Genomic DNA, 25,678 nt, shown 5'->3' with positions numbered 1-25,678 from the left:
ACTTTGTCCGACGATACAAATTCCTGGCCCAATCTTTTATTTATTAACACTTTTCTGTGGAGCCTCGTCACATGTGTTTCTTGTAAACAGATAATGTCCAATTGTTCTTTTTTTAATATGTGAAATATTTTCTTCCTTTTTTCCGGAATGTTACAACCATTAATATTCCAACTCAGCAGTTGCAGAGACATCCTGGATCAATCTGGTTATTTCTCCAGGGGTGGTATCTTCTCTGAATCTTCAGGTTCCCCAGGTGCTGGTGTTGATGCTGGCGTTGCCCCAGGCCCAGAGGGTAGTTCAATTCCTTTTTGAAGATCCTCTCCGTATGTAGCCAAAAATTTGTCTCTCTCTTCCAATGTTCTAACTTTGACCTTTCTCCCTCTAAAGGTAAAAGATATTCCTTGGGGAAATTCCCACCTGAATGGAATTGCGTTGCTCCTTAGTAGTTTAGCAAGTTCAGAATAGGCGGCTCTAAGATCCAGCAGTTGTCTTGGGATATCTTTATAAATTTCAATTCTTCTATCCAAAACCTCCAGTGACTTTCCGTAATGTAGGCCCAAAATCTTATCCCTTTCCTCCTTTGATCTCAATGTTATCAAACAGTCTCTGGGCCTCTCCTTCTTTATGAATCTTCCAAGTCTGAAAGCTGACACAATTTTAAAGTCCTTTTCTTCCAAATTCCAGAACTTGGAGAATTCTTTGGTCAAAAACTCAGTTAGATTTCCTTCTTCTGCCTCTTGTAATGATCTAATCCTCAAATTATTCTCACGATTTCGCAGTTCTATCATAGAAAGATAAATCTGATGTTCCCCAACTTGTTTAGTGAGTGGTCTTACCTCTTGCTCTAAATTTTCCAATTTTTGTCTGGTGTCCTCAGCCAATTTCCGATTTTCTGCTGAGGCCTCCGTTAACTGTCCAATTGCTTGTGTATTCTGTACCACTTGTATGGTTAATTTATTTAGACATTCTGTATTTTTGTCAATCTTTGCTGATTGCACATCTACTTTCTTGTCCAAAGCTTCCAATTTTTCGAAGATTTTGTCTAGAACAGAAACAGATACTCCTGAGGCCATATCTTCCAATTGTAACTGCTCTGCTTCACCCTCTCCCTCTTTTGCCTGTGACAAGGCAACTTCTTCAACTTCTACTTCTGAGGGCAAAGTAGGTACAGATGATCTACATGTCTGCGAGGCTGAGGTTAGAGTTGTTAAAGTTGTTTGTCTAACTCTCCCTCTTTTTCTTGTGCCACTCATTCCAACGTTATCTGTCAGTCAAGGTCACACTGAGTTATTCCCATGGGAATGGAAAGGCCCAGAGCGAGCAAACAACAAGGGAATCGAAAGTAAATGTACATGTAAAGTCACTGTTTTAATCCAATCCTCTAGAGGGAGCTTAAAATGTCTTTCAGAGTCTAATTTAATGTCCAAGAACCTTCAGATACAAATGTTTAGCAGAGTTTATAAATGGTCACTTTGTTACAGACAGTGCTTATTTGTCTCCAAAAAGAATGTTTCAAATTTAAAAGGTCTCAATACCCTCAGATTGTTGCAAGTTCCAATATACAGTATCCAAATCTGCAGTACTGACAGCTCAATCTCTTAATGCTCAGGCAGCTCCTGACTCTGGGTTTCACCTTCTAATTTGTAATCCAATAAAAGGAGGAAAGTCAAGTGCAAGTAATAATTCCAAATCTTTAGCTTAAAGTCTTTACTTTAAATTGCAAGTTCAGTAGATGCTTAGATCTGTAAAGTTTAGAATCTCTTTCTTTCAGCCTCCACTCCTCCAGCTGATTGCTTTTTTCAAGTTCAATGGCTGCGGAAGACGGACTTCCTGTTTCCACGTCTCTCCGCTTTCAGCCAAGTTCAAGCTAATTAAGATTTTTCCTTTAAAGTCTCTAATTTCAAGTGATTCAGTCTTTTACTCACGAATAAGTTGCTTTTCATCCGAATCCGTAATTTGACAGGAAAAGGGATCAGCGCTCACCGGCAGCAGCAGCGCGGCTTCGCTCCACAGACTGTGAAGCAGCTCTCAGCGCCGCAACCCCCCTCCACGCTCCGGAGCCCCTTACGGGGTTCCTTTCGTGCTTGGAGGGTCGCTCAAGGCGCCCACCGAGCCTCAAGACCCCAGGCTCTTGCTGCCTGGGGTTTTCCGAAGTGGGTCTCCGCTTCGCCGTAGCGGACGACCCGTTGTCTGCGGAGCCTCCTCTCCCGTTCAGAAGAGGACCGCCATTGCCGTTCGCGCCGCCCCCGGAAGTCTGTTTCTATGATTCTTTGTATTGGATCAGATTGTGTGTTGTGACCTTGTTGTATATTTTGTTGTTTTTTCTGCTTGTAAACTGCCTTGTATATAGGAATATAAAAAGGTGGTATGTAAATTAAAAGAGAAATGAAAGATGTGTCCCCCCCCCTTTAAGCAATGCTTGTGATGTGTGAATGAGAGAGAAAAGGTGGTGATTTAACTCTAGGCAGCTCCAACTTCCAAGCTTGTAAACTCTGGTTACATATAGCGACGATTTTTTAATCTTTTTTAAACTACCAGAATCTACAAATACTAGAGAGTCCCATCGATCATGGCATGCTTCTGCCCGTGAATACCTGCATATGTGCCACTGCCAAGTGGATGATCTATATGTTAATTTTGCAACGTACCTTTTTGGGAGGGAGGGGGGCAAATAGATTACTTTCGCTTAGGGCATACAGCTTTATTTGCACTGCAGCTTTATATACTGCATTTTTTCTTGCCTTTCTTCCATCTTTGAAGCTCATCATGTGGATGTTTACTTGACGTAAGCCCCACTGAGTGCAGTTGGCCTTACTCTGAAGTAAGCCTGCATAGGATGGATACCTGAAGGCATTCGACAAGGCAGCCTTCCTAACAAATAAGGGGAATGTAACAGTAAGAGAAATAACAGCATAAAAGGCACCATTTCATTAAATCCTGTGCCGTTGATATGGTGGGGGAGGGGTGGGGGGACCCTGTAGACATGGAAACCATGGTTTCTTATAATGATTTGTGACCTTTAAATTATTATTATTTCAATTTTTATCCAACCATTCCTCCCAAAGGAACGCAGGCAGCCACACAGCATCTCAGTTAAACACGCGAAACGTAAACAATAAAAATACGTGTCAATATTGTCAAAAATAAAAATTTCACGCCTGCCAAATCAAGCATCTTTATCTACTGAGTGCCTGAGTGAGCAGAAATGTTTTCAACTTCTTTTGGAACGATGGGGGCAAACACCATCACTGGGGAGGGGATTCCAGAGTTGGGGGCGGGGGCAGCCCCTGAGAAAGCCCTGCCATGGCAGGGTTATTTCTTTTTCTCAGTGTAGTGTCACATATAAGACTGGCATACCTCTGATCCTACCCATTTGGCATATCTTTGGGAAAATGCAGCACTTGACACCTTGTGCCAATCACTGAAATGTGTTGCAGATGCCTTTTCCTTTTGCTAATTTACTCACACACTTGACCATCGGGGTGGAAGCAATAAGCCAACGAGGATCACACCGCTAAACCATCCAAAAAAAGCTGGTCTGGTGCAAGAAAAACAAACTTGCCCGACTTTTGGAGTTCCCTTATCACAAAGACATTATTCATAACTATAAAACAAAGACAACTGTGATGCAGCTGGTTAGGAGATAAATAGACTGCCAGGAAAGGTAGACAAGTAAATCTATCACCTGCACTGCTCAGGCAGAGCCTGGATATTAATGCTGGGATGTTACGCTTTAGAGCCTCAAAAACAGGAAGGGACACTGGAAAGGAAAACCTCTCAAGAAATCAGCTCTTTCAAAGTTGGTGAGTTTCTCCAGAAGTTGAAAACAGTAGTATGTATTACTATTTCAGTACTTAACTGTAAGCAATTAGGCTTACAATGAAGAAATGTAATTATTACTATGACTGCTTCTGACAAATGGAGACTGAACAGTGCATGCGGATGTCCCCAGCTTAAACTTCATCTTCACCATGATTTCACCTAAATAAGCTGCTACTCTCTCGACCTCAGTTCCCCCTCCCAATTTACAATGCAGTGGGGGAGGGGTAATAACACGGACCTATCTTACAGGGTTGTTTTTTGGATTACAAAATAATGTATGCAAAGCCCTTTGTGTGCTCAAAGGCGGTACAGAAATGTGAAGTATTATGCGCTTAATGTATGGCAATTTCTGCACAGCACAAAGGGCTTATAAAAATAATAATAAAAGACTCCAAATAAACAGGCTCAAGATAATCCACACACCCATTTCCTTCCACAGAAGGAGCTCATTGGTGCCCACAGCTGTAAGAAAATAGTTTGTCAGGCAAAACTTGTGCATGACTAAACTTGCTTACAAGTTGCTTCCTGTATCAGCATCTGAGGTCACTCAGAAGCAATTTTGAAAAGCAGCAGTTCGAGGCCCAGCCTGCAGTTTGAGACCTACCTACTGCCTGTTGTAGCAAAATGCACCAATCTTTCCTCTGATGAAAGCACTGGAAGGACTCTTGGTTTGTAATATTTTGTAATTTGGTTGGAAAAGGGGGGGGGGGGGACTATAGGTAAAATAAAACACAAAGATGGCTTGCTAAAGCCATGCGGTCTAAGCATGACACACCCAGCTTAGATATCCTTACTGGTAGGGTTCACATGGTGGAAATGAGAGAACACAAATAGCTTTGTAACCCTTCCTTCTAAGGTGAGGGTGTTGGACCTAGCTAAACCTGACAGGACAACTTGCTCTATGGTCTTAACCCTTTATGCATAAATTATATTGGCTGTATGGGGCTGGATTTATCCAATAGGGAGTTCTGAGTTAAGCTATTTTGAACACAACCTGTGATGCACACTGTCAAATGCATAAAGTGAAAAGGCCTCTTTGCTATGAAGATGTTGTTGTCTGTGCATGCGTTGCTACATCAAACTAAAAATGGTGTGGCGGTTTGGTTCAGAATGAGACTAGCATATTAATAGGTGCCTTGTGCTACACGGTGACTCAGTGTTTTCATTTCGGATGACAAAAGTCACATATTTGTATATACCAGTAAATGCAAATAAGGCTTGGAACAGGTAAAAAGAATACATTTTCTGTCATGTACTATCATTTTATACCACCCTAAGCACTCCCCATCCCTACATAAATAATCATAACTCTGTATATTCCATGCTCTGTAGCAGAGAATGTATTTCAGACATGTACTGCTTACAGCAGCTGCAGACTTGAGTGGGGTTGTGATCCTGCACAGCATCATGCTGGCACGTTGTGGGCACAGTGCTTCATTTGCCCTGTGCACACCTCCAGGTTCAATTGGTCTAGGATCATGCAGGGATAGGAGAATCACCTCATAGATAAATGTTAAGTTATTAAAAGCTTTCCCAGCACTTTAAAGAAGAACTCTAATTTGATATGAAGTCCACAGTTCCCCCCCCCCAAAAGTGCTTTCAAGAAATCTGAAATGACAGTGCACTTATCTGCACAGTTTGAAGGTTGTTAAACTATCATTTAATTTTGACAGCAAAGGATGGCTTAAGCTCTAAGGTACACCGAAGACAATCCTGTTTAAATGAACTCCAGATCAGATTTCAATAGACCTGTCTGGATTTAGTGCCTAAATAATCTTCTGCTTTGAAAGCAAGAGCACAATCCATTGGGGGCAGTGAGGGGCGGGGGATAAACCAAGATGGAGAAAAACCCCCAACAACAACCAGCCACAAGGAGGGTCTAAATTGGCTGTTGCATTTTAACAGTAACTAACACATAACCAGCAGAGAGTTATTTGGGAATAAAGTGAACTCCAGTGATTTGGTGGAGCAAGAACCTGGGGTGGCAGGGAGACACATCTCCAGAACTTTTTTTGCATCAGTGATGACACCATATACAGGATCACCGTCTTGCCATTTTGGCAGGTTGGAATACAGGACATTTAGTATTCAATGAATTGCTTGCAGCACAGATATTTAGGACCCAAGTTGTTTAGGGATCTATATGTCAACAAAAGCATCTTGAATATGTCAACATAAGTATGTACATACATACACACATATATGAGTGAACAATGTGACCACCATTTTTGGACTCTACTTAGGTGCATGGCTGGGGCACTGCCATGGCCAGCTCTTGCACTTCAAAAATGACCACAACACCACCATCGACCGCTGTTCAAATTTCCTTTCCCTCCTCCATTATGTTTTTCATTTGTTATAGAGCTTCACCCTTTCCTTGTCCCTGCATATTTTTAATACGAAGCAGATTTTATAATGCAAAATCACCCCCAAACCAATAAAAGGCCACAGTATGGCCAGTATGATTGCATCATAGAGTACTCCTCCTTTTTACTTACTGAACTCTTCAAGGTGTTTTTTAAGCCCAGTCCCTCCTTCTAGAATATATGTTTTTAGCCAAATACAACAAATTAGATTCACATGCTAAGAACCAGTGCGATAACACCATAGAGTCTTTCTCCTATTGCGCCTTGAGCTCTTCAGATTTTGTTTTTTTAAAAAACAACCTCTCCTCCCTGTCCTCCTTTTTCCTAGTAGATGCCCTTCTATAGCATGTTTTTAGCCAAATGCAACTTAAATTATATATACATGCTACCAGTTTTATACATATATATAATTCAGATTCAGATAGTTATTCTGTCTATAAAAGCAACTTCCACCTATTGGCTGTGCCTGTTTTGCCTCCAGCACCTCTGGAAGTTCACATATATAAAATCCAGCATACATTGAGCCAAATCATGAGAGAGAGAGAGAGAGAGAGAGAATATCTTCGAGGAGCTGAGAGTGGTGGCTGGAGGGAAGGAAAGGAGTATCTTGAAGGAAAATGTCTCAGAAACAAATTGTTTATTCAAGTATAAAAACTGATTTGGACACAGTACTTACGTGATCAAGGCACTCTGAAAAGAAAGGATTGCAAGCTCGTTCATCAACAAATCATTGGAGTCTCATTTACCTACGCTTGTGTCTGGAGTGTAACATCACAAATTGCAGGTGCTCCATACAAAAAAGACACAAGAAACTAAATGTCAGAGAGAAATCTAGCCTAGAACCTCCGCCCCAACACTAAATTTTCTAGGCATAGTGATTTATTTATTTTGGGCATGGAGGGGCTATCCCCAATCGATTGAGCCCAATTGTTGTGACCAGAAGTAACCTGTGATGCTACACTTAGCATGTAATAAAAGGGAGATGCCACCTGAAGTACCAAATTAGCCCAAGGAGGCAAATCAACTTCAATCAATTCATGTCACATTTGTGAGTCAATTATTAAATGTCTACTTGACATCTTTAGCCTTGGACCTTTCTAGCCATTGCACAAGGTACAAATCTTCCTCACTTGCATTTGTGATTTACAAGAGTGTCCTTCAATCAACCATCCTCTTCTAATTAACATTTAGAGGCCACATGATTCATCTAGTTGACACTCATTTCTCTCCTATTCCCTGAAAAATACTCTAGCACTGTGAAGTTCTCAAGTTAGATAATGTGGAAGGGAGCAGAGGTCAAAAGCTTATTGATGGAAAAGAAATGAGGGCTTCAGGACCACAGTGATCAGTAGTGGTGGGAAAAGAGAGATTGATGAATTTCAGTCAGTAAAGTATGAGTTCTTCTGCTGTGCTGAAGTGAAAGACATTGCACAAGACTTCTGCCAGAGGAGAATCACACAGAAATGACTGCTGTGCCACAATTGTTTCAGTGTATCCTAGGGAACTTCTACAACTTTGGTCTTTAGCTACTGGGGTCATGGCTAATAAATAGGTTGTTGCACTCTGTTTTTAAGTGGTTCACACCAACGGTATCATCAACATTTGTATTTACCTCTTTTTTTTAGAGAAGGGGCAGGGAGTCGGAAAAGAGAAGAAATAACGAGGACATATGTGACAGAGTTGTACATTCCCCTCAGATGAGGCATGAGACCAACATATGGAGCAATGCTTCTGAGATGCTAGATAGATAGATGCTAGATAGATAGATGCTAGATAGATAGATGCTAGATAGATATAGATAGATAGATAGATGATAGATGGATAGATGATAGATGATAGATGATAGATTAGATAGGTAATAGATAGATGATAGATAGATGATAGATAGATTTGATTGATTGATTGTATGCTGCCCCATACCTACAGATCAGTTCACAACATATCACGATAAAAAACACAAAATACAAAAAAGAAGAAAACCCAAGAACCCCTCCATCCACAACACATTTTAAAAGGGCATCAGATATCAATCAGCCAAAGGTGTACAGTGGTACCTTGGTTCACAACCATAATCCGTTCCAGAGGTCCGGTTGTAAACCAAAAGAGGATGTAAATCAAGGCGCACTTTCACCAATGGGGCCTCCCCCCAAAAACCAGGTTGTAATCCAAAAAAATGGGTTGTAAACCAAAAAAACGGACATGCACTTCTGGGTTTGATGTGGTTGTGATCCAAAATGGTGGCAAACCAAGGTACCACTATATATTGAAGGTGCCAGCCAAACCTTCCTGGGGAGATATTTGAAGCAGCCTTGGGATGATGGTCTGAGGCAAAGCAAACTGGCTCCAAGGGTTCAGAACCTCTCCAGTACCTCAGGAGAGCTTGTAAAGTGGGTTAAAGAAAACCCTAGTTGTTTCTTTTTGAACTCTCCCAGAAGCTCTCCAAGAATGGGAAATGCCAGGCAGAGAGAAGTCAGAAAAGGGTGAGTGTGTACTTCTCTCCCAGCCCCCTGTGGGAAGGGCTGGTTTGAAGCCTGCTGATTTTTTAATACATAAATCCCTAACCTCTGCATCTATCTCTCTGAATTTTAGGGGGACCTTTATGCTATGGATTGCCCTGTGCTCTGTGAGGAAGGGTGGGTTGCCATATTTTGAAGAGCAGTAAGAGGACACATTGACTGACTTCTGCTTTTAACTATGGATTGCTATGACGACTCTACCCAAGAAAAAGAGGACATGTCCTGGAAAAAGAGGACACAAGGCAACCCTAATTTACTGCCCACGAGGAAAACAACACATTTGAAAAGACCTAAAACTTTAAAGACACCTATCACAAAAAGTCCTGCATCTGTTTGCCTGAAATTTGGTAGGCTTCATCCCCTCCAAAGGTCCTATTATTCCTGAAAATTTTATCAAAATCAGCTAACATGTGTTTTTTTTAAAAAAAAAATCTAGGCATTTGTTATTGTCCTCCTATAGTCAATGTGGAACAGATCTAAGGCTTTGAAAAACAAGACAAGGCAACTTTTGTGTCAGACCAGAGATGAAACGCACGTCACAGAGATGAGTGAGATAACCCTATATCTGAGAGAACAAGGTGGGTTCTATATGCTAATAAATTAAAAGTGAGTTCCATGTTTTAGGTTGGAGATAACAGTGTTTGTTCTATGACACAAGGGCAAATGCATTTATATGAACAAAATGCAGGGCTTTTTCAGCTGGAACTCACTGGAACTCAGTTCTGGCCCCTCTCAGGTGGGTGCCATTGTCATTATAAGAGAACAAGGGAAGCGTTCATGGTGAGCCCCAGCACCTCTTTTTCTAGAAAAATAGCACTGACAAAATGTAACCCCAGAGTTGCTGTTGGGCAAAGCTACTCAAGAGTGACTGACTAGATTTTTCATATTCGACATTCATTCCCACTGATAGTCTAGATAAAAGTTCTGGGAATACTGATTTTGGTCCTAGTGCCTTTGGAAGACAGAAGACCTGAAGCCACCTTGAAAAACCGTTTCGCTGAAGGCAATCTGCTGGAAAGAGCCTCAGTTGGTTTAAAAGACAGAGGCCAAAAGGTTGCGCTTTACAATAAAGGCAAAGAGTAATGGTTCCTAGGGATGCTGCCTCTTGCTGATTTTTCAGTCCATCCGTTCTATACTTAAACATGGTATGTTTTCTTTAAAGCTAAAACTGGCAGTCTTGTGAAAGAAATTATTTTCTAGTTACAGAAGTCTAAAGTGGGGGGAAGGGACAGTTTTCTCTCGATCCCACATCAAATGCAAAGCCAGCCCTGGACACTGAGGATTAGGAATCGTCTGTCACCAGCAGAGCAAAGCCACTGACATCATAAAACAATGCACTGCCTGGAATGAATGATTGGATTTAAATCATTGGCATTCAGGCTCTGAAACCTTTGCAGCTACAGCAAACCCACCATCAAAGGAACACTTGAGTCTATGCTGTGTGACATGCAACCAAAAACCAATTCACAATATAGGGACAACAGTAATAATGGGAAAAGCAGAAAGTATTTCTGAATGTATCTAACACTTACCTTTCCCTCAACAAATAGCTGTTTCTGATCCTTATCAAATTAACTTCTGTACTAAAGTACTTTGCACGTGCAAATTTCCACTACAGTTTAATGAGTCTGATTTCACCACAATTTGCTTTTTGTGGGCATTTTGGGGTGTTAGAAATATCCTGGGTGCAAAATTTCTTTCACTGTCTTAGTAAATAAAAACAATTTCCTCTTATTTCTGATGTTCAGGGTAAGAGCTGATGCTTATGTACCCAAAATGAAACCATTTGCACACAAGAGGGAAGTATCCATGAGAGTTACCTTCATGGAAGCAAGTTTAAGACTGCATAGCTTGAAAGAGCAATTCTTGGGAGGGTTAAAAAAAGTCAGTAAAGCCTCTTCTCTCTTGCACATACATAGCAAGACTAACTCAGGACCTCACTTTCTAATGATAACGTAATACAAAAATCAGTGTTGTAGAAAAGGTGGGATGTGTTCCCTTTTATGCTCATTAAAATAATATGGGAATAACAACAAAAAAGCAAATGATGAGGGATGGCCACTCTTCCACCTGTGCGATGCCTAGAAAGCGTGAGTCCAAGCAGTTTCCCCCTTGCCCTGCTCCTTTCCAAGGAAAAACCTGCTCTTTAGTGATAGGTCTGAACAAATGTCCATCTGGGGAAAAGACAAATTGTTGTTTTCTGCGGGGTGGGGGAAGCAGCAAGGCCAGAGGAGTGTGGATAAACCCTCAATCACTCTCTGTAATAGGTCTCAGTAGCAACAGGTTGCTGTGCTCCTGGATTTACACATTTTACTAGGCAAATTTTCTTACACTGAGATTATTCTAAATCTGGTCAAATTTTGTACGATAAAAAAGGAGCTGAATAATCTGCCTCCAGACTGAACAAAGCAAAATTATATTATATCCAATTAATTCTATATTCTATAATATACATTGCATATTATATCCAATTTATTTCTGATTTTTTAGAGGATTGATAGGATCATAGAATTGCAGAGTTGGGTCCAACCCCCTGCAAAGCAGGATTCTCAGCACACAGCCCCCCCCCCCATCTCAGATGAAACCATACCTGTCCCTGGTTAGCTTTGCAAATGCGCTAGCAGTTTTATTGTTGCACCATTAAGCTGGGTAGATTTCATAATATCTTGGCAAGAACAAAGATGGTAGAAGACAAGAGAGTGTATCAATATGGATATGGGAGCTACACCAGGGGGACTTTGCACCTTTGGGAGCCTTGCTGGAAACCTTCCATTGATTAGGAAACTTATTTTTCTTCTTAGAAGGAATCTGACAACCAAATTCTGCTCCATCAGTCCAAGAAAATTTCATTCTACACTTCCTTTGTCTGGCCACTCTTCAGGAAAATTTATATGGTGCTTCATGTTTTATATATGGGGCTAACCAAAGATCATGGGATGCAGGTAGCACTGTGGTCTAAACCACTGAGTCCAGGGCTTGCCGATCAGAATCCATGTGAAGGAGTGAGCTCCCGTTGCTCTCTCCCAGCTCCTCTCAACCTAGCAGTTCGAAAGCATGTCAAAAAATGCAGGTAGATAAATAGGTACCACTCCGGCAGGAAGGTAAACAGTATTTCCGTGCACTGCTCTGGTTTTGCCAGAAGCGGCTTAGTCATGCTGGCCACATGACCCAGAAGGTGTACGCTGGCTCCCTTGGCCAATAAAGCGCCGCAGTCCCAGAGTCGTCTGCAACTGGACTTAGCTGTCAGGGGTCCTTTACCTTTTTTTTTTAACCAAAGATCACAGAAATTAAAAGGTAACGACTTTGGATTTTAAATAATTTTATTTAATACTGACATAATCCCTGTACACAGCAAAGCATTAGCTTATGACCCTGAATGTAGAAGAGTTGTTTTCATCTAGCTTGGAGGAAGGAAGTTCCCCAGCACACAGCGCAACATGCACAGGAAAGTGCCTATACATAATGAGCACAGAAGCCAACGCAGAGGAAACAAGTTAAAGACCAATCTGATATAAGGATAGGTGTTTCCATCCAGGGTTCTAGTGTTCAGGATTCCAAAATGAATACCTAAAATATCTTGAGAGAATAAAACCTTAGTAAAGAGCAGTTACGTTAGAATCTTGGCTGCTTAAGTCAGAGCTATCTGAGGTTATGTCTGAACTTGCATCCGAAACATCCGGGTCACCTTGATCTTTAGCAAAGTTGATGAAAACCTAAAATGAAACAAAATATATGAAATTAAATCTACCCTGCTTTATGGATTGCTTACAAATGCCTTCCCAAGGCTGGATATCCATGCGCATGTAAAGAGACTGGCAAAACAATATTCCACAGGCAAACTATCGTTTTTTCTATTTCCTACAGATCCCTCTGAAATTTCCTGCCTACTATATTCCTCTTTTTGTTTTAATAGCAAAATGGATTAGATGTTAAATAGAAGCCTTCATGTACTGCTTGGCTAAAGAATTCACGTTGTATCTCAGGTACACCTATATTTTTAAAAAATCTAGCTGGTATCTGCCATATTGTTCCTATGCTTTGGGCTGTGAGCTTAGAATGATATAGCTGGTAAAAGCTGCTTTTAGATTTTCTATGTTCAGTAATGGAGCAGTTTGCAAAGGAAATACAATATATCTAAAAGATACCACCACCTGCATAAACCTGCTCCAGGTGTCCCTGCCTTTGGAAGTTAGAAGGTGGGTCCAAAAGCAGGATTTTCTCTGTGGTGGTGCCCTGATTTCGGATTCCCTCCCCAGAAGCACGTGCCGGACACCAAAACTGCTATTTTCTGGGTACTTGATTAAAACTGCCATGTTCTTCAAGGCTTTTGATAGTAAATAATATTGATCTGTTGGCTTCTCTCTGATGTTTTCAGTGCTTACATGTTTAGGTTGTGTTGTGTTATTTTAGGTGTTGGTGCTGTATACTATTATTTATAAAGACAATCAAATTGCTAGCTGCTTTGGATGCCTAGAAAGGCAAGGTAGACATATTTAAGATAAAAATAAACACATACATAAATACATGTATAGCATAATTGGACAAGTATCATTCCATACCTCTTCTAGAGTTGTTTGACTCACTGAGAAGTGCCTGATTTTGAAGACTTCTTTGTTTGCTTCCAGCATTTGAAATATGTTTGCTACGCCTCCTGCAGACACTGGGACATGATATTCCACCATATTCAGTTGATGGTCCTGTACCAATAAGAAGATTTACTGCTAATGAATGCCAGATTCAGAGGGGGTAGGCACTGTTTATCTTATTGATTGATAGCTATCCTTATGAGCTCTGGCCCCTTTGTGTGCTCGTGTTTATTCCTCCGTACGGCCTCCTTTTTTCCAATGCTTCTGTTGCTGATTCTGTATCTCCACACAACAGTTATGCAAGGAGCACCAGAATCAGTTAGGTCTAATGTTACTAGCTGCTATTGATCAGGAAGATGTTTCAAATGTTGGTTCTCTCATTTTGTCACTGACATGATAGATCGATTCAGTCATGAGCTTGCAGAGGAACTATGTAAAATCTTACACCTCAGTTCCCTTGCCTTTATAATAAGAAGGTAATATTTGGCTGGTGCTGTTAAATCATGGAAGTACTTTAATGATAGCATTGCTGAAATAACTCAAGACACTTAAAAATTCTGATAGTGCTCAAATGCATTCAAAACTATTTGCCCTCATTCTTGCCAGTATCGGGGTTCCGCCACTTTAGGCTGCAGGTGGATACTCAAAATATTTATCACTTCCTACAACATAATGCCCTGCACATTCTTCTACATTTACCTTCAGATGTGTATTTGGAAAGGTCAATTGCAAAAATTCTGTCAGCTTTTCTATACTGTCGGAATTATTATTCAAATGCATCTTCACGGTGAAACCTTTTCCAAATCTGGGGGGATAAAAGGAAATAAATATTTTATGGAATGTAAAAGAGGTTTAAAAACTAGAATCAAGCAGTCCTTCTAGGACACCAAACAAAAACTATTTTAAATTCTTACAATAACTGCAAGGACATTAGGGATAAATCTGGCCACTGTCAATGTGCAGAAACTTCCATGTCAGGGATAGTCAACATGTAGGGTCTGGAAGAAGTAAGGCGCAAGCAAACTATCTGTGCAAGAGGAATTAATATTTGCTTCAGCAGAGCTCCTTTCCTCCACCCAGCTTGCATGTACCTCACAAAATCTAGGTCACCATCCGGCGGAATAGGCTAGTGGTCAAGTATTTTACACCCAGGACTGGATGGGGATACAGAAGGTGCACACAGGTTTTAATCATTGCCTAAATGCTGCAATGTGAGTGCACTGAATGAGAAGCAGTGGGACTTTAATGAGCCTTATGCTCATCCTTCAGCGTATGGGTGTTGCACCTAAAACAAAACATGTCCCAAGTATCCACACCAGTGATGGGTAATGTGTGACCCTCTAAATGAGAGCTGTATTGCATATAATTTAGAGTTTATTTTCGGGCTGACCAGAAGATGATTTACAAAACAGAGTTTGAAGTCCTGTTTCACCTCAGTCCCTTGTGTGACGAGGGCAGTTTCATTCCCATGTTGGGGCCTGAATTCCAAGTGGAAGGGATCCAAATGTTCCGCATCCTCCAGATGTGGCCGGAGTTGTTCCACAACCACCCACTCAATGACCGCTCCCCACATTAACTGGGGGGCTTTTGCGTGGTTGAGCGCAGGTCCCCCCTGGACTATGAGGCTCCCGGCAAGGTAGCCTGGCTTCGCCTCCCCCCCCCCCCCAGCTGGGTACCTGGAGGTTCCTGCCTAGCCTTGTCAATCAGCCAATCCTGGCTGGGGGGGGCGTTGCCAAGGGAATTGGCCAGGTAGAGTTAGGACTGCCCACACTCACAATAGAGGGTGTAACTTACCTGTTAGTCCTCAGTCGGCTCCTGAACTCCCCCCCCCCCGCCCTCCCTCAGTTTATGCCTTCTTCTGCAGTTTAAACTTCTTCTTTACAGCTATGCAGGCGCTGCTGCGGTCTTTGATGGTCACCGTTGAGGGACCGGGAAGGAATTTCCCTGCATTGGCAGGTTTTGCCTTCCCCATAGCAAAACGTCACAACTTTGGCGGTTTGTAGGCCTTGGGCGGAATCCTGTAGTCTCTCTTCCCTCAATGGGGGGGGGGCGTGAAGCGGTGACCCACGCCCCCCCCCGAGGCGGCGATCCCAGGGTTCCCCGTTAAAGGGGTTATTTTGAGGGGAGGCACTGGCCATACGCCAATGGGTTGTCAGTGCTCTCCCCCTCAATGCGGCGAAATTGGGGGTGGGCTCTCTGTTTGAACAGACGTTCTCCAGAGTCAGCCCAGTCCTCACACACTTTGGATAACCCTGGTGTTCCCCAGATCCCCAGCTGGGGACTGGGAGGGATAAATGCCCAATGCCTAAGCCAAGGTCTTCCTACATCTGAAAGTTTAATAAAGTTGTGGCCAATTTTAATCCCATAACACGTTGTCAGGTGTCATTATTCATTCTGGGGGTCGCCTGGGGCTTGGGGGTCTCCGTCTGTCCGCGCAATCACCTTGCCCAGGAATGGAAGATTTGAGACTGGGCGATAATTGACCATAATGGCTGGGTCCAAAGATACCGCTTGTTTAAGGGAGTCCAGCAAGACTCCCTCACCACCCCATGGAGCCCTCTGGCCAGCCCAGCCTGGCTGCTATAACGAGGCAGGATGGGCAAGAATCAAGGAGAATCAGCTCATCCAACCAGCCTGTCCAAATCCTCAGAGATAACAGGTGCAGACTAACAGTGGTGTCCTGTATATGTCTACTCAGAAGAAAGCTCCATTGAGTTCAACGAAACTTACTTCTAGGGGAAAGTGCACAGGACTGCAACCTGCAATTTCCATTCTCCCTTTTTTCTTTGGCTTTGTAACAAAAACAAGTCTTCATTTCACCATTTCCTGCTCAGTTGGGTCTCACAGTAAACCTACGGGAACTCTTGTGAGAGACATTTTACCAACCTGCTCTTTATATGCTGCAGTGAACCCAGGCACCGGAAACATCCATTTACCATGATAGCCAGTCTTGTGCAGAGAGCCTCACATTCTTCCATGCTGAAAAACGGAGAAAGTAGAGTAATGAAGTCCCCAAGAAGCACGAGAAGAATCTATGATAGTGAGAATGTGTGTGGAGTGGATCTCCAGTGTATTTGGAAAATGCACACAATTTGCACATCAGTCAATATTAAGCAGCATGGGATTCAGCTGTTTGACCTCCCAGGGCTTATACATAAAGGGCTTTCCCTGGACTGTCATCCACTCTGGGCAGTGCCAAGCAGCAGCACTGCGGCATTCACAGAATCATAGAACTGTACAGTTAGAAGGGACCATGGGGGGCATCATCTCCAACATTCCCTGCAGAATTTCCTCTCAGAGGAAAGCAGAAGCCCTATTTGGGTGTACTGCCTGGACAAGTGAGGGCAAAAGTGTGCAGTGGGGTGGAAGTGCACATATTGGTCCCACTGCCCAAATCACTGGACGTGCCCCCTCCCCAACTCCCCAACTTTGTTTAGTGCCTGAATGTCTTCCATAATCAGAAACTGATCCCTTTCCCATCCCCACCATAGATTGTCCTTTTGTATAGCAAATCAGAACTAAGTCTGGCCTTTTTATTCCGAAAAAAATAAATAAAGTTATTAATAGAAGTTTTCCATTTTCCAAGCACCTGCCCTAAAACACAAATAACAGCTTGGGGAGGATTGCCATTTCTAATCGCTGCAACGTTAAGCTTCTCTAGCTTTTCATTTCATTAGGGGCAAGCAACACTTTCCCTCAGCTCTATAATTCTGTCTGTTCTTGAATGAGAAAGGAAGGGAACACTCCCATCTTACCACTTTGATAATGTTCCAGGTCTGTAGCAAAATGTGCAATTATTGCTTAAATAATGGTAACAGTTTCCACCACCAAGTGCGTAAGAGTTATGGAATATGCTATGCCCCCTCCACCTTGGGTTGCCAGAATAGTGGGGGAAGTACAGCACCCTGAGGACTGAGAAAGCACAGTCACAACCTTCTCCAAGATGGCAGCCAGGGCTGGCCCAATACATTTTGGCCCCTGAGGTGAAGATCGACATCAGCAACGAGGGGGCGGGCGGGCGGGGAAAATAAAGGTCTCCATTGGGATCTGCTGCCCCTGTGGAGCTTGCCGCCCGAGGCAGTCGCCTCACCAGCCATGCTCTGGAATGCAATGCGCTGCTTCTGGAAGCCCATTCAGCCACTTCACTGTTGACATTTAATGACTAGCTGAAACATGGTTCCTCAGGACAGTGTTTAGTGATGACTCAGGTTGATACAATTTGGATTCTTTTTCCACTGCAGCTATTATAAAAGCTTGTGTGGATTTGATAACTGGATTTAAATTGCTCTTCATTTTTAGAATGGCTTTCATTTCATTTTATTGGTTAATGCAAAGGACAGTGCTTTGGTAGCAAAGAATCCAGTACAGAGATTTTAGAAACAAGCAACTAAATGAAATTAGTGGTTTAGCTTAACTTTGTGACCCTTCATTTAGTTGCTGACTAGAAGGTCTTTGGGCAGCTGCCGAAGGGGCACCATCAAAGGACGAGGGGCTTTTAGGAGGTGTCTTTCAGGGGAATCAGAGTCTCAGAAATTCTGCTCCAATAGAAACAGCAAGAGAAGCTGTAGTGGGAACATACAGTAAAAAATGTAATTTAGTATGGGTGAAACCCAGTGTAGTTTGAATATGACTTCTCCTCTCTCCCCCTTCCAGCCCTCTGTGAACCTCCAAAATCTGCACCAGTGGTTTGTGGAAACTTGCAGTGCATATTTTTTGAGGGGTTCTGGGGGCTGGTGAGAGAAGAGAAACCAGAAGTCTTGCTGTGTAAGTGGATTTCTATAGTGCAAGTGGGCAGGCACCATGTTAGTCCGTGGATATTGGTCTGTTCTTGTGTTGCATTCTGTGTTTCATTGTAAGCCACTTTAAAACATTATTTTATATTTCCTAGGCTAGTTCTATGGGCCAGTCCAGCATTTCAATTCCATTTTTCTTTTAGCTTTTAGCTCAGTGGAGCATATGGTAGTCTCTATTTGCGCTCACTCTACCTTGAGTGAACAAATACAGGTTTGAATACAATTTTTTTGCCTAACGAGGAACTGGGCTCATCTCAATGTGGAAGGTGAGTCTGAACATTTTCATTAGAAGCCTGGGACTCTACCTGTGAGAAGTAAGTATCACTGAACATTGGTTCTGTACTTCCTCCGTGATGATTTTCCAGAGATGTCTCTTAGCGTTCGGATCCATGCCAGAGCTTGGCTCATCCTAAAATAAAAGAAGTCGACAGCAAATGTAAAAAGTAAAGAAGAGGAACTTGTGATTTGTTGCCACTGTTTCCTCTTTTTGGGGGGGAACCCCACTAATATTTGGCCTTCACATTAATCACTCCTCCCTTTTTGTTGTAGTTGCTTCCAGAAAAGATTAATATTATTGTTAATAATAATAATAATAATAATAGCAATGCTGTAATAGTAAAGCTGCAACAGAAGCATGACTAAACAGATGCATAGAATGCTTCCTAGAATACACAAAAGTTATCATGAATGGCAAAAGTCAATTGCTACTGTGTACAATGGAAATGGTTAATATTAGTGATAGATGCACATTGTTAGATAACAGCACTGGGCAGATATTACGATGTTGGGGGCAGATAATATGTATGACTTCTATTCAAGTAGTACTTGGGCTGTGCACATTCTTACTACTCCATTTATAGATTAAAGCAAGGTTTCTGCTTTGAGCGTTACACAGACAATAGACCACAGATGAGCTCCCATATGCTATTATCCTTCAGCAGGCATCATCAGCAAAAATTGCCAGGCACTTCCATGATTGTTTGAATTGTGATTGTTTGCTGATAACATGATATTAAAAACGGGAACATCACAGCTTGATAGTCAGAAACCAGGCTGAGTTTGCAGTTGTTCTGCTGAGGAAATCTCCTTCCCAACTATTATAAGTTCCGTCATTAACACAATATCCTTGTTCTTTATTCATTTCTTTCACACACACACACACACACACACTCTTCTAGTGCAAATGCATCACTTGGGTGACTCCTTGGAAGATAAAGGAGGTGTATAAATGTAATAAATGAGTGAATGAAGGACTGAATGCAATGGAGGAGCAGCTCGAGTGGCCAATGGACCAGGAGACCCCACAGCAAGTGGTGCAGCTTCAAAGGAGTCTTGAGGACATGCTGGATGCTACATTCCAGGATGCGCAGAAGTTAATTGGGCAAGAAGCAGAGACAGTGACAAGCACCCCTGACGGGAAGGGAGACTCCATGCAAGGAGGCAATGGCTCTGCCTGATCAGATGCTACAAGGGGTTGAACTTTACTGTCAACAACCCTCAGCTGAGTTTGGTATTAGAGGAAGTGATGGGCTGCCCTGTCCTCGGTGCACAATCCAGAATTTAACATAAGAACCTTAATGCCCCTTAATGGGTGGGATAGTGTTTTTCAGAGCTAGAAGATTGGAGCAGGTTTGCAAATTAAACGAGAAAGAGACGGAGAGGGAGGGAAGGAGGGAGGGAGGGAGATGGGTGAAGATGAAGCATTCTTGGGTGCAGCTATTTTCTGTACAAGATCTGAGCCAGAATTAATGGCTGTGCTGTCTGCTTTACAGGAGCGTATTTGTCTCCATTAGGTTTTGCCCATATATTCGTAAATAAGGTAAATGCTGCAAAGATTATACAAGTCTCCTATGTTCTCTCACCCAAAATAAACTATTCTGTAGCCTACCCTTTGAACTCAGCACTTGAGTGTTATATGTTAATTGGAGGGGAGAAGAGAATTTATTTATTTAAAACTTTTATATTCCACTCCAATTTGGAGCCCAAAAAATGATTTTATAAAAAGTGAATGTAGAGTGTTTCTGATTTCATTGAGAAGAGATCGTTTATTGTGAAACATTAACAAGCCTTCCCTATTGTTTAGTTTCTATTCAGAGCATTAATCTCATGGCTAAATGTTCTGAGCACACCTTCTCACTCTAACAATTAATGTGGTGCCCCTTCTTGTTGCTGCTGTTTCTGTAACAGTTTAGAGAAAATGGTGAATCAAAGTCTCTCTCTCTCTCTCTCTCTCTCTCTCTCACACACACACACACACACACACACACACACACAAAATGGTGTTGATTTCTTACCAGGAGTAAAATCGAGGGTTTTCCGAGAAGGGCCAGAGCAGTTGATAACTTTCTGTTGGTACCATAGCTACACATAGAAGTGATTCTGTGTTGGTAAGGCATCAGGTTAAGTCGATAAAGAAGCCGAAGTACAATCTGTGGAAACATATTTTGTTTTTAAGATTGGGCACTGATATGTTGTCATTGTTGCAACTCACTGAGCAACTCGCACAATGACAGCAAGACAACAAAACCATTAGCACTGGACATTCAGGTAATGAGTTACTTCGCCAGCCTCAAGACTGCCCAACATTTATTTTGCCTCTCAGATGCCCTTTTTTTCAATAGCTCAGTCTGAATGCCAGCTAATCAGCAATTTGAAACTTGCATACATTTAAATAACACTTTGCTTAATTTATAATGAATGGAAATAACAACCCTCTTATTTTTGTTCATCCTGTTTTGTCAAATTAAGCAATAAGTACTGAACTCTAAAAACTGCTGTCATATTATAGCCTCTTGGTGCTAAACAAAAGCAGTGCATGCCTGGCTGCTCTGCCAGTTTGGAGTTAGCAAAGAAGGAAGGTGAATAAAACAGGGTCAGCATTCACAAGACCTTCATGTTAAACTCTGCTGTTTTGTAAAGCTGTGTTTTGTATGTGTTTTTCTGTCGTGTCTTGAACTTGGCTCCTACCTTCCACTTCCTAGGACACATTTGCCATTGATTTGACAGACGTACCGCCCAGTGAGGAGAATGCTGATTTGGTTGTCTCTCCTTCTCCTCTCCCTGCCATGATTCAAGCAGGCTCTCGGCTCTTTTGTTTCTAAAGCCCTGTATCTACATTTATGCAATCACAATGCGTATCCAGCTCTTCCTTCCTTCTGTCTTTCCTCTTTCTTTGTCAGAGGCTTTTTTCAGTTTTGAAAATTACTTCTGGGAGGAAGCGGGTTAATAACGTCAGCAGTTCCCAGCCAGTCAGCGGCACCCTGTGCAGAAGCTTCTGCTGCAAATCAGAATAAAAGGCCTCCCATGGTTTCAGTCCAGGGGAGAAGACTGGACCTTTGGCAGCTGCTATCCTGTATGGCTCCCCAAGATGACGTGGCAAAGCAGAAGATCAAGAACTCAAATTTAGCTGAAACCAGGGTTGAGTGCAAAGCCTTCACTTTAAATTCAAGTGGAATGTCAATTATTAAAGGTCTAATTGGCACGATGCTTATTTGTCTCCCTAGAAATGCCATAGAGCTTGCATGTGTCCAGATTATAGTGGACAATGAAGAGGAAAACCTGCTATATAAGGCATTATATTTTATACATTATTATGTGATGAGTAAAATTGTGCAGGTTTATTGAAGACCATGGTTATCTCAGCCATGATATGAAAGGGAATTGAAAAGAGTTGTCCTTTCTCTTATTGTGGACAAATCTGAATTATGTGACAACACTCTGGAGGAGCCCGATCACTAATCTCTGTATATTAGCCATTGAAGAAGACACTGAAAAGGTCAAAATGCACCAGGCAACTTGACTTTCAGTTCACAATCTTCACACAATCCTATACACGCTAGCTCAGAAGTAAGCCTTGTTCAGTTCAGCAGAGCAAAGTCCCCCAAGTTTTTGAACTCTAGGCTAAGTCCCCATGACTGGGTGGCTTCATTGTGCTTTGTAAGGCAGTAACTTGTGATCTGCTAGCAACCTCTTTAGGAAACTAGTTGTTTAAAATCCCAGCTACTGAATGAAAATTTAAGACAATTGATATTATTTATTTAGTGTTAGTCAAAATACTTTAGTAATTTGGGCAGATATATGAATACATATCTGACCAAAACACGGTGTCTCTTCAGGAGTTATCCCTATAAAGCCGACGTATGAGTAGAACAGGATTACAGAGGGCAGTCTTTATATCATCACACAACTTCTATGTGCTCTCATGTTTGGCAGCTGCTTTTGAAGCTGGGGACCTTCTGTACTCACGGAGGTTCACCTCCTGTTTCCAGGGTTTTAAAATGCAAGGGGTCTCTCTACAACTACAGGAGGCTCCCGCTTCTGAAGTAGAAGCTGGACATCAGAGCACCCAGATGATGATGTGATGATGGAGGCAGGGTCAATGGTTTCCCCACTATTGTTTCTCTCCTTGGAAGTAACACCCAAAGAGAACTACGGTGAGCAGAGTTTCACAACAGACTCACGGCTAACTTGATGTACACCTACTGACCCCTTTAATATGTTTCTCTGGGATGCCATGTAGTCGGGCATAGTAATACATATGTTCTTCCACTGTCAGCAAATCATCCAGGGCATCCTCTTGAGGACAGTATCCAAACAGTGACCAGTGAGCATCATCAACATCATTCAAGGACCTGAATTGATGCAATTAAGTTATGTGAAAGGTTTCAGTCAATAAAGGTTAGGGTTAACAGAAAACAAACACCTAAGCCCCGTGTAGTAGTAGCAGCAGCAGGCAGAAATAAATAAATAAATAAATAAATAAATACTTGTCCCCCCCCCCCCCATCTGACTGGATGCCCCAGCCACTCTGGCTTGCTTGCACCATTAATAGAACACAACAAAACATCAGACATTAAAAGCTTCCTGGCTGACTTCAGATATCTATCTGGCTGTATAAATGATAATAATAATAATAACAATAATAATAATAACAACAACAACAATAAAATTATTTATACCCCACCCATCTGGCTGGGTGGCTTCCAACTCTGGGTGGCTTCCAACAAAATATTAAAATACAGTGGTCTGTTAAACATTAAAAGCTTCCCTAAACAGGACTGCCTTCAGATGTCTTCTAAAGGTCTGGTAGTTCTCTTTGACATCTGGTGGGAGGGTGTTCCCCAGGGTGGGTGCCACTACCAAGAAGGCCCTCTGCCTGGTTCCCTGGAACTTGGCTTCTCACAGTGAGGGAACTGGCAGAAGGCCCTCGGTGCTGGATCTCTGTGTATAATTGTCATATAATTGTTTATCTGTTTGACATCTGATGGGAGGGCGTTCCATATGGCGGGCGCAGCTACCAAGAAGGCCTTCTCCCTGTAACATTACTTCTCACAGTGAGGGAGCCTCCAGCAGGCCCTTGGAACTGGACCTCAGTGTCCATGCTGAACAATGGGGGTGGAGATGGCTAAGGCCATGTCTTTGCAAACACTTTGTAGACACAATGTGTGAAAGTGCATGCAAGCAGGGGAGCAAGATCTCACCAACTGGTCTTCTTTCCTCACCCTAACCCTCCACAGAAATTCCACACTGCTTCTTTTATATGGATATGTCAAACTTCGCTGGATGTCTGGCCCTTTGGAATCACTGGGAGATGTAGTTGAGTAACCATGTAAGTGTTCATGGAGTAAGGAGAACCGACTATTGATTGGGGCAGAAATGACTTGATGTAACCTTCAGACTGATCATACATTTGTTTCACCAGAAACAAGTTCAACTCAGTTCTGTGGGAATGCCTCCCAACTAAGTTTGCATTAAGACTGCCACATTGCTTCCATCTCCCATTAATAAAATGGAGAGCACAGTAAAATTGGGCATATGTCATACACCTAAGGAACTGCAAAATCATTATATTTATATTGTTTGCACTTCCTTTATGGCCAGCCTTCATTGTTAAATTTGTAACCCAAGCAAATGTCACATTAGACTTGTTTCCTCAGCTAACTTGCTTGTCTTTCATTGCCCAAAATGAATTAATCTGCCATACCCAGTTTCATCTCGCACCAGTAGCCTTCCAAAAGATGGTTCAATGTCTCCCGTCAGCATTTTGAAGATGGTGGTTTTCCCAGCCCCATTCACACCAAGCAAGCCAAAACACTGGGTTGTGAGGGGGAAAGACCAGAATTTAGTTATAGTGCATTAATAAAGATCAACACATTCATAATTTCTTTCAGAAAACCCAATAACTGGAGCTAAAACAGATTTGAAAATGCAAAATCTGAAATCTTATTTGCATAGTTGTTAATTCATATGAGAAAACCGAAACAACAAAAGAAACCTAGGAAGTGATTTATGGGCTTCAGCAAAGGGACCTGAGTGTGTTTGGATGTGTTCATTTTCAGACAAAATTAATCAAAATCACAGTTCCAAGGTGGAGAAGTCAAATGCCTCAGCTGAATACTCCTGCAAACACATTCACTTTTTACATGGAGGATGTTTTTGATGTGAGGAACGAACCCTTTCATCTTGCTTGTAATACGGTACAGTATCGTGAGGACCATATCATCTGTTTTTCCAGAATATTGGAGTTGTTTTTCCTTGAAGTTCCAATGTAATATTATGGCCACTTAGGGAAGAAATCCCACACTCACTCACTTGCATCCCTGCTTACTGTAGCCTGGATGAGCTGTTGATTATAGACAATAACACTGTGTAGCAGCAGAGAGCTCTGAGTAAATGGCTCCCCAAATGCCAGTTGGGTGCCAGCCAGCCAACCAGCCAGTCTGTGAATGTATTCCAAGGCAGTAGCAGTGTTTTTAATTGTACCGACTTACCTCTCCTGCTGGGATTCCAATACTGACATTTTTTACTGCCACAATTCTTCGGTGGGGAAGATGGTAGATTTTGGTGAGGTTCTGGAGCTGCAGCATGTCGCAATCTGCTAAGCCTAATGTGACTCTCTCTCTTTCTGCTTGTACATCCTTGTCTTCCTCCTCATCAATGGCTTCCAGGTGGAATTGTGGCTTGCCATGTACTTTGTTATACATGAATCTAGCATGGTGGAAGACAACTCCTGTTAGCACTATCTTATTGTTTTTCAGAAAGGTGAACTCAAAGTGGCTGACAACACACACATTAAAAGCAAGTGTAATAACAAGAACCACCCATATAAAAAATAGATCCAACTCAGCCCTGCCCCACTAAAAGACAAATGGAAAATTAAGGGATGAAGGAGAATGTTCCATAACAACAGATTGCGATGGCACAAATTGTAGTCGTGTTTGATTGACAAGAAATACGTTTAAGTAATGCATTTATTTAAAATATTTCTAGCCTGCTCTTCATTACTAAAAGCAATCCCAGAATGGGATACAATAAAAATACATTAACAAACAAACCATCTCATGCAGAAGGAGCACAGCTGCTTGTTGGAGACACCTACTCTTGAGCCCTCGAAGCAGCATTTAGAAACAAGAGATTCTTATGTTCCTGACTCTGATCCTCAAAGCAGCTTTGATACTACCAAAAGTTGCTATGATGACCACCAGCTTAGACAGCTTCTGAAGGGGATTGGACAGATGCAGAGGCAAGCAGGGGTAGCTAACTTGCAGCCCTCAAGATATTCTTGGACTGCAACTCCTATTAAGCCTGACCATTGG

At 42.1% G+C, this 25,678-nt stretch overlaps 1 protein-coding gene across 1 annotated transcript in view; it reads right to left on the bottom strand.

The window, feature by feature from the left end:
* Positions 1 to 12,006: 12,006 nt before the first annotated feature.
* Positions 12,007 to 25,678, bottom strand: part of ABCA12 (ATP binding cassette subfamily A member 12) — a 125,423-nt gene continuing 111,751 nt past the window's right edge. Inside the window, exons 46-54 of the mRNA XM_081014929.1 lie at positions 24,854 to 25,070; positions 24,067 to 24,176; positions 22,570 to 22,714; positions 20,378 to 20,512; positions 18,389 to 18,492; positions 16,177 to 16,269; positions 13,990 to 14,095; positions 13,264 to 13,401; positions 12,007 to 12,417 (exon numbers count right to left, since the gene is read on the bottom strand). Of these exons, the coding sequence (XP_080871055.1) occupies positions 12,298 to 12,417; positions 13,264 to 13,401; positions 13,990 to 14,095; positions 16,177 to 16,269; positions 18,389 to 18,492; positions 20,378 to 20,512; positions 22,570 to 22,714; positions 24,067 to 24,176; positions 24,854 to 25,070 (1,168 nt within the window). The 3' untranslated portion in view covers positions 12,007 to 12,297. The remainder of the gene's footprint in view (positions 12,418 to 13,263; positions 13,402 to 13,989; positions 14,096 to 16,176; positions 16,270 to 18,388; positions 18,493 to 20,377; positions 20,513 to 22,569; positions 22,715 to 24,066; positions 24,177 to 24,853; positions 25,071 to 25,678) is intronic.

The sequence above is a fragment of the Podarcis pityusensis genome (assembly GCF_964106645.2).
Source record: "Podarcis pityusensis genome assembly, chromosome: 1".
Lineage (NCBI taxonomy): Eukaryota > Metazoa > Chordata > Lepidosauria > Squamata > Lacertidae > Podarcis > Podarcis pityusensis.
Note: the sequence above shows the minus strand (reverse complement) of the source record. Positions and strands in the feature narration are given on the sequence as shown.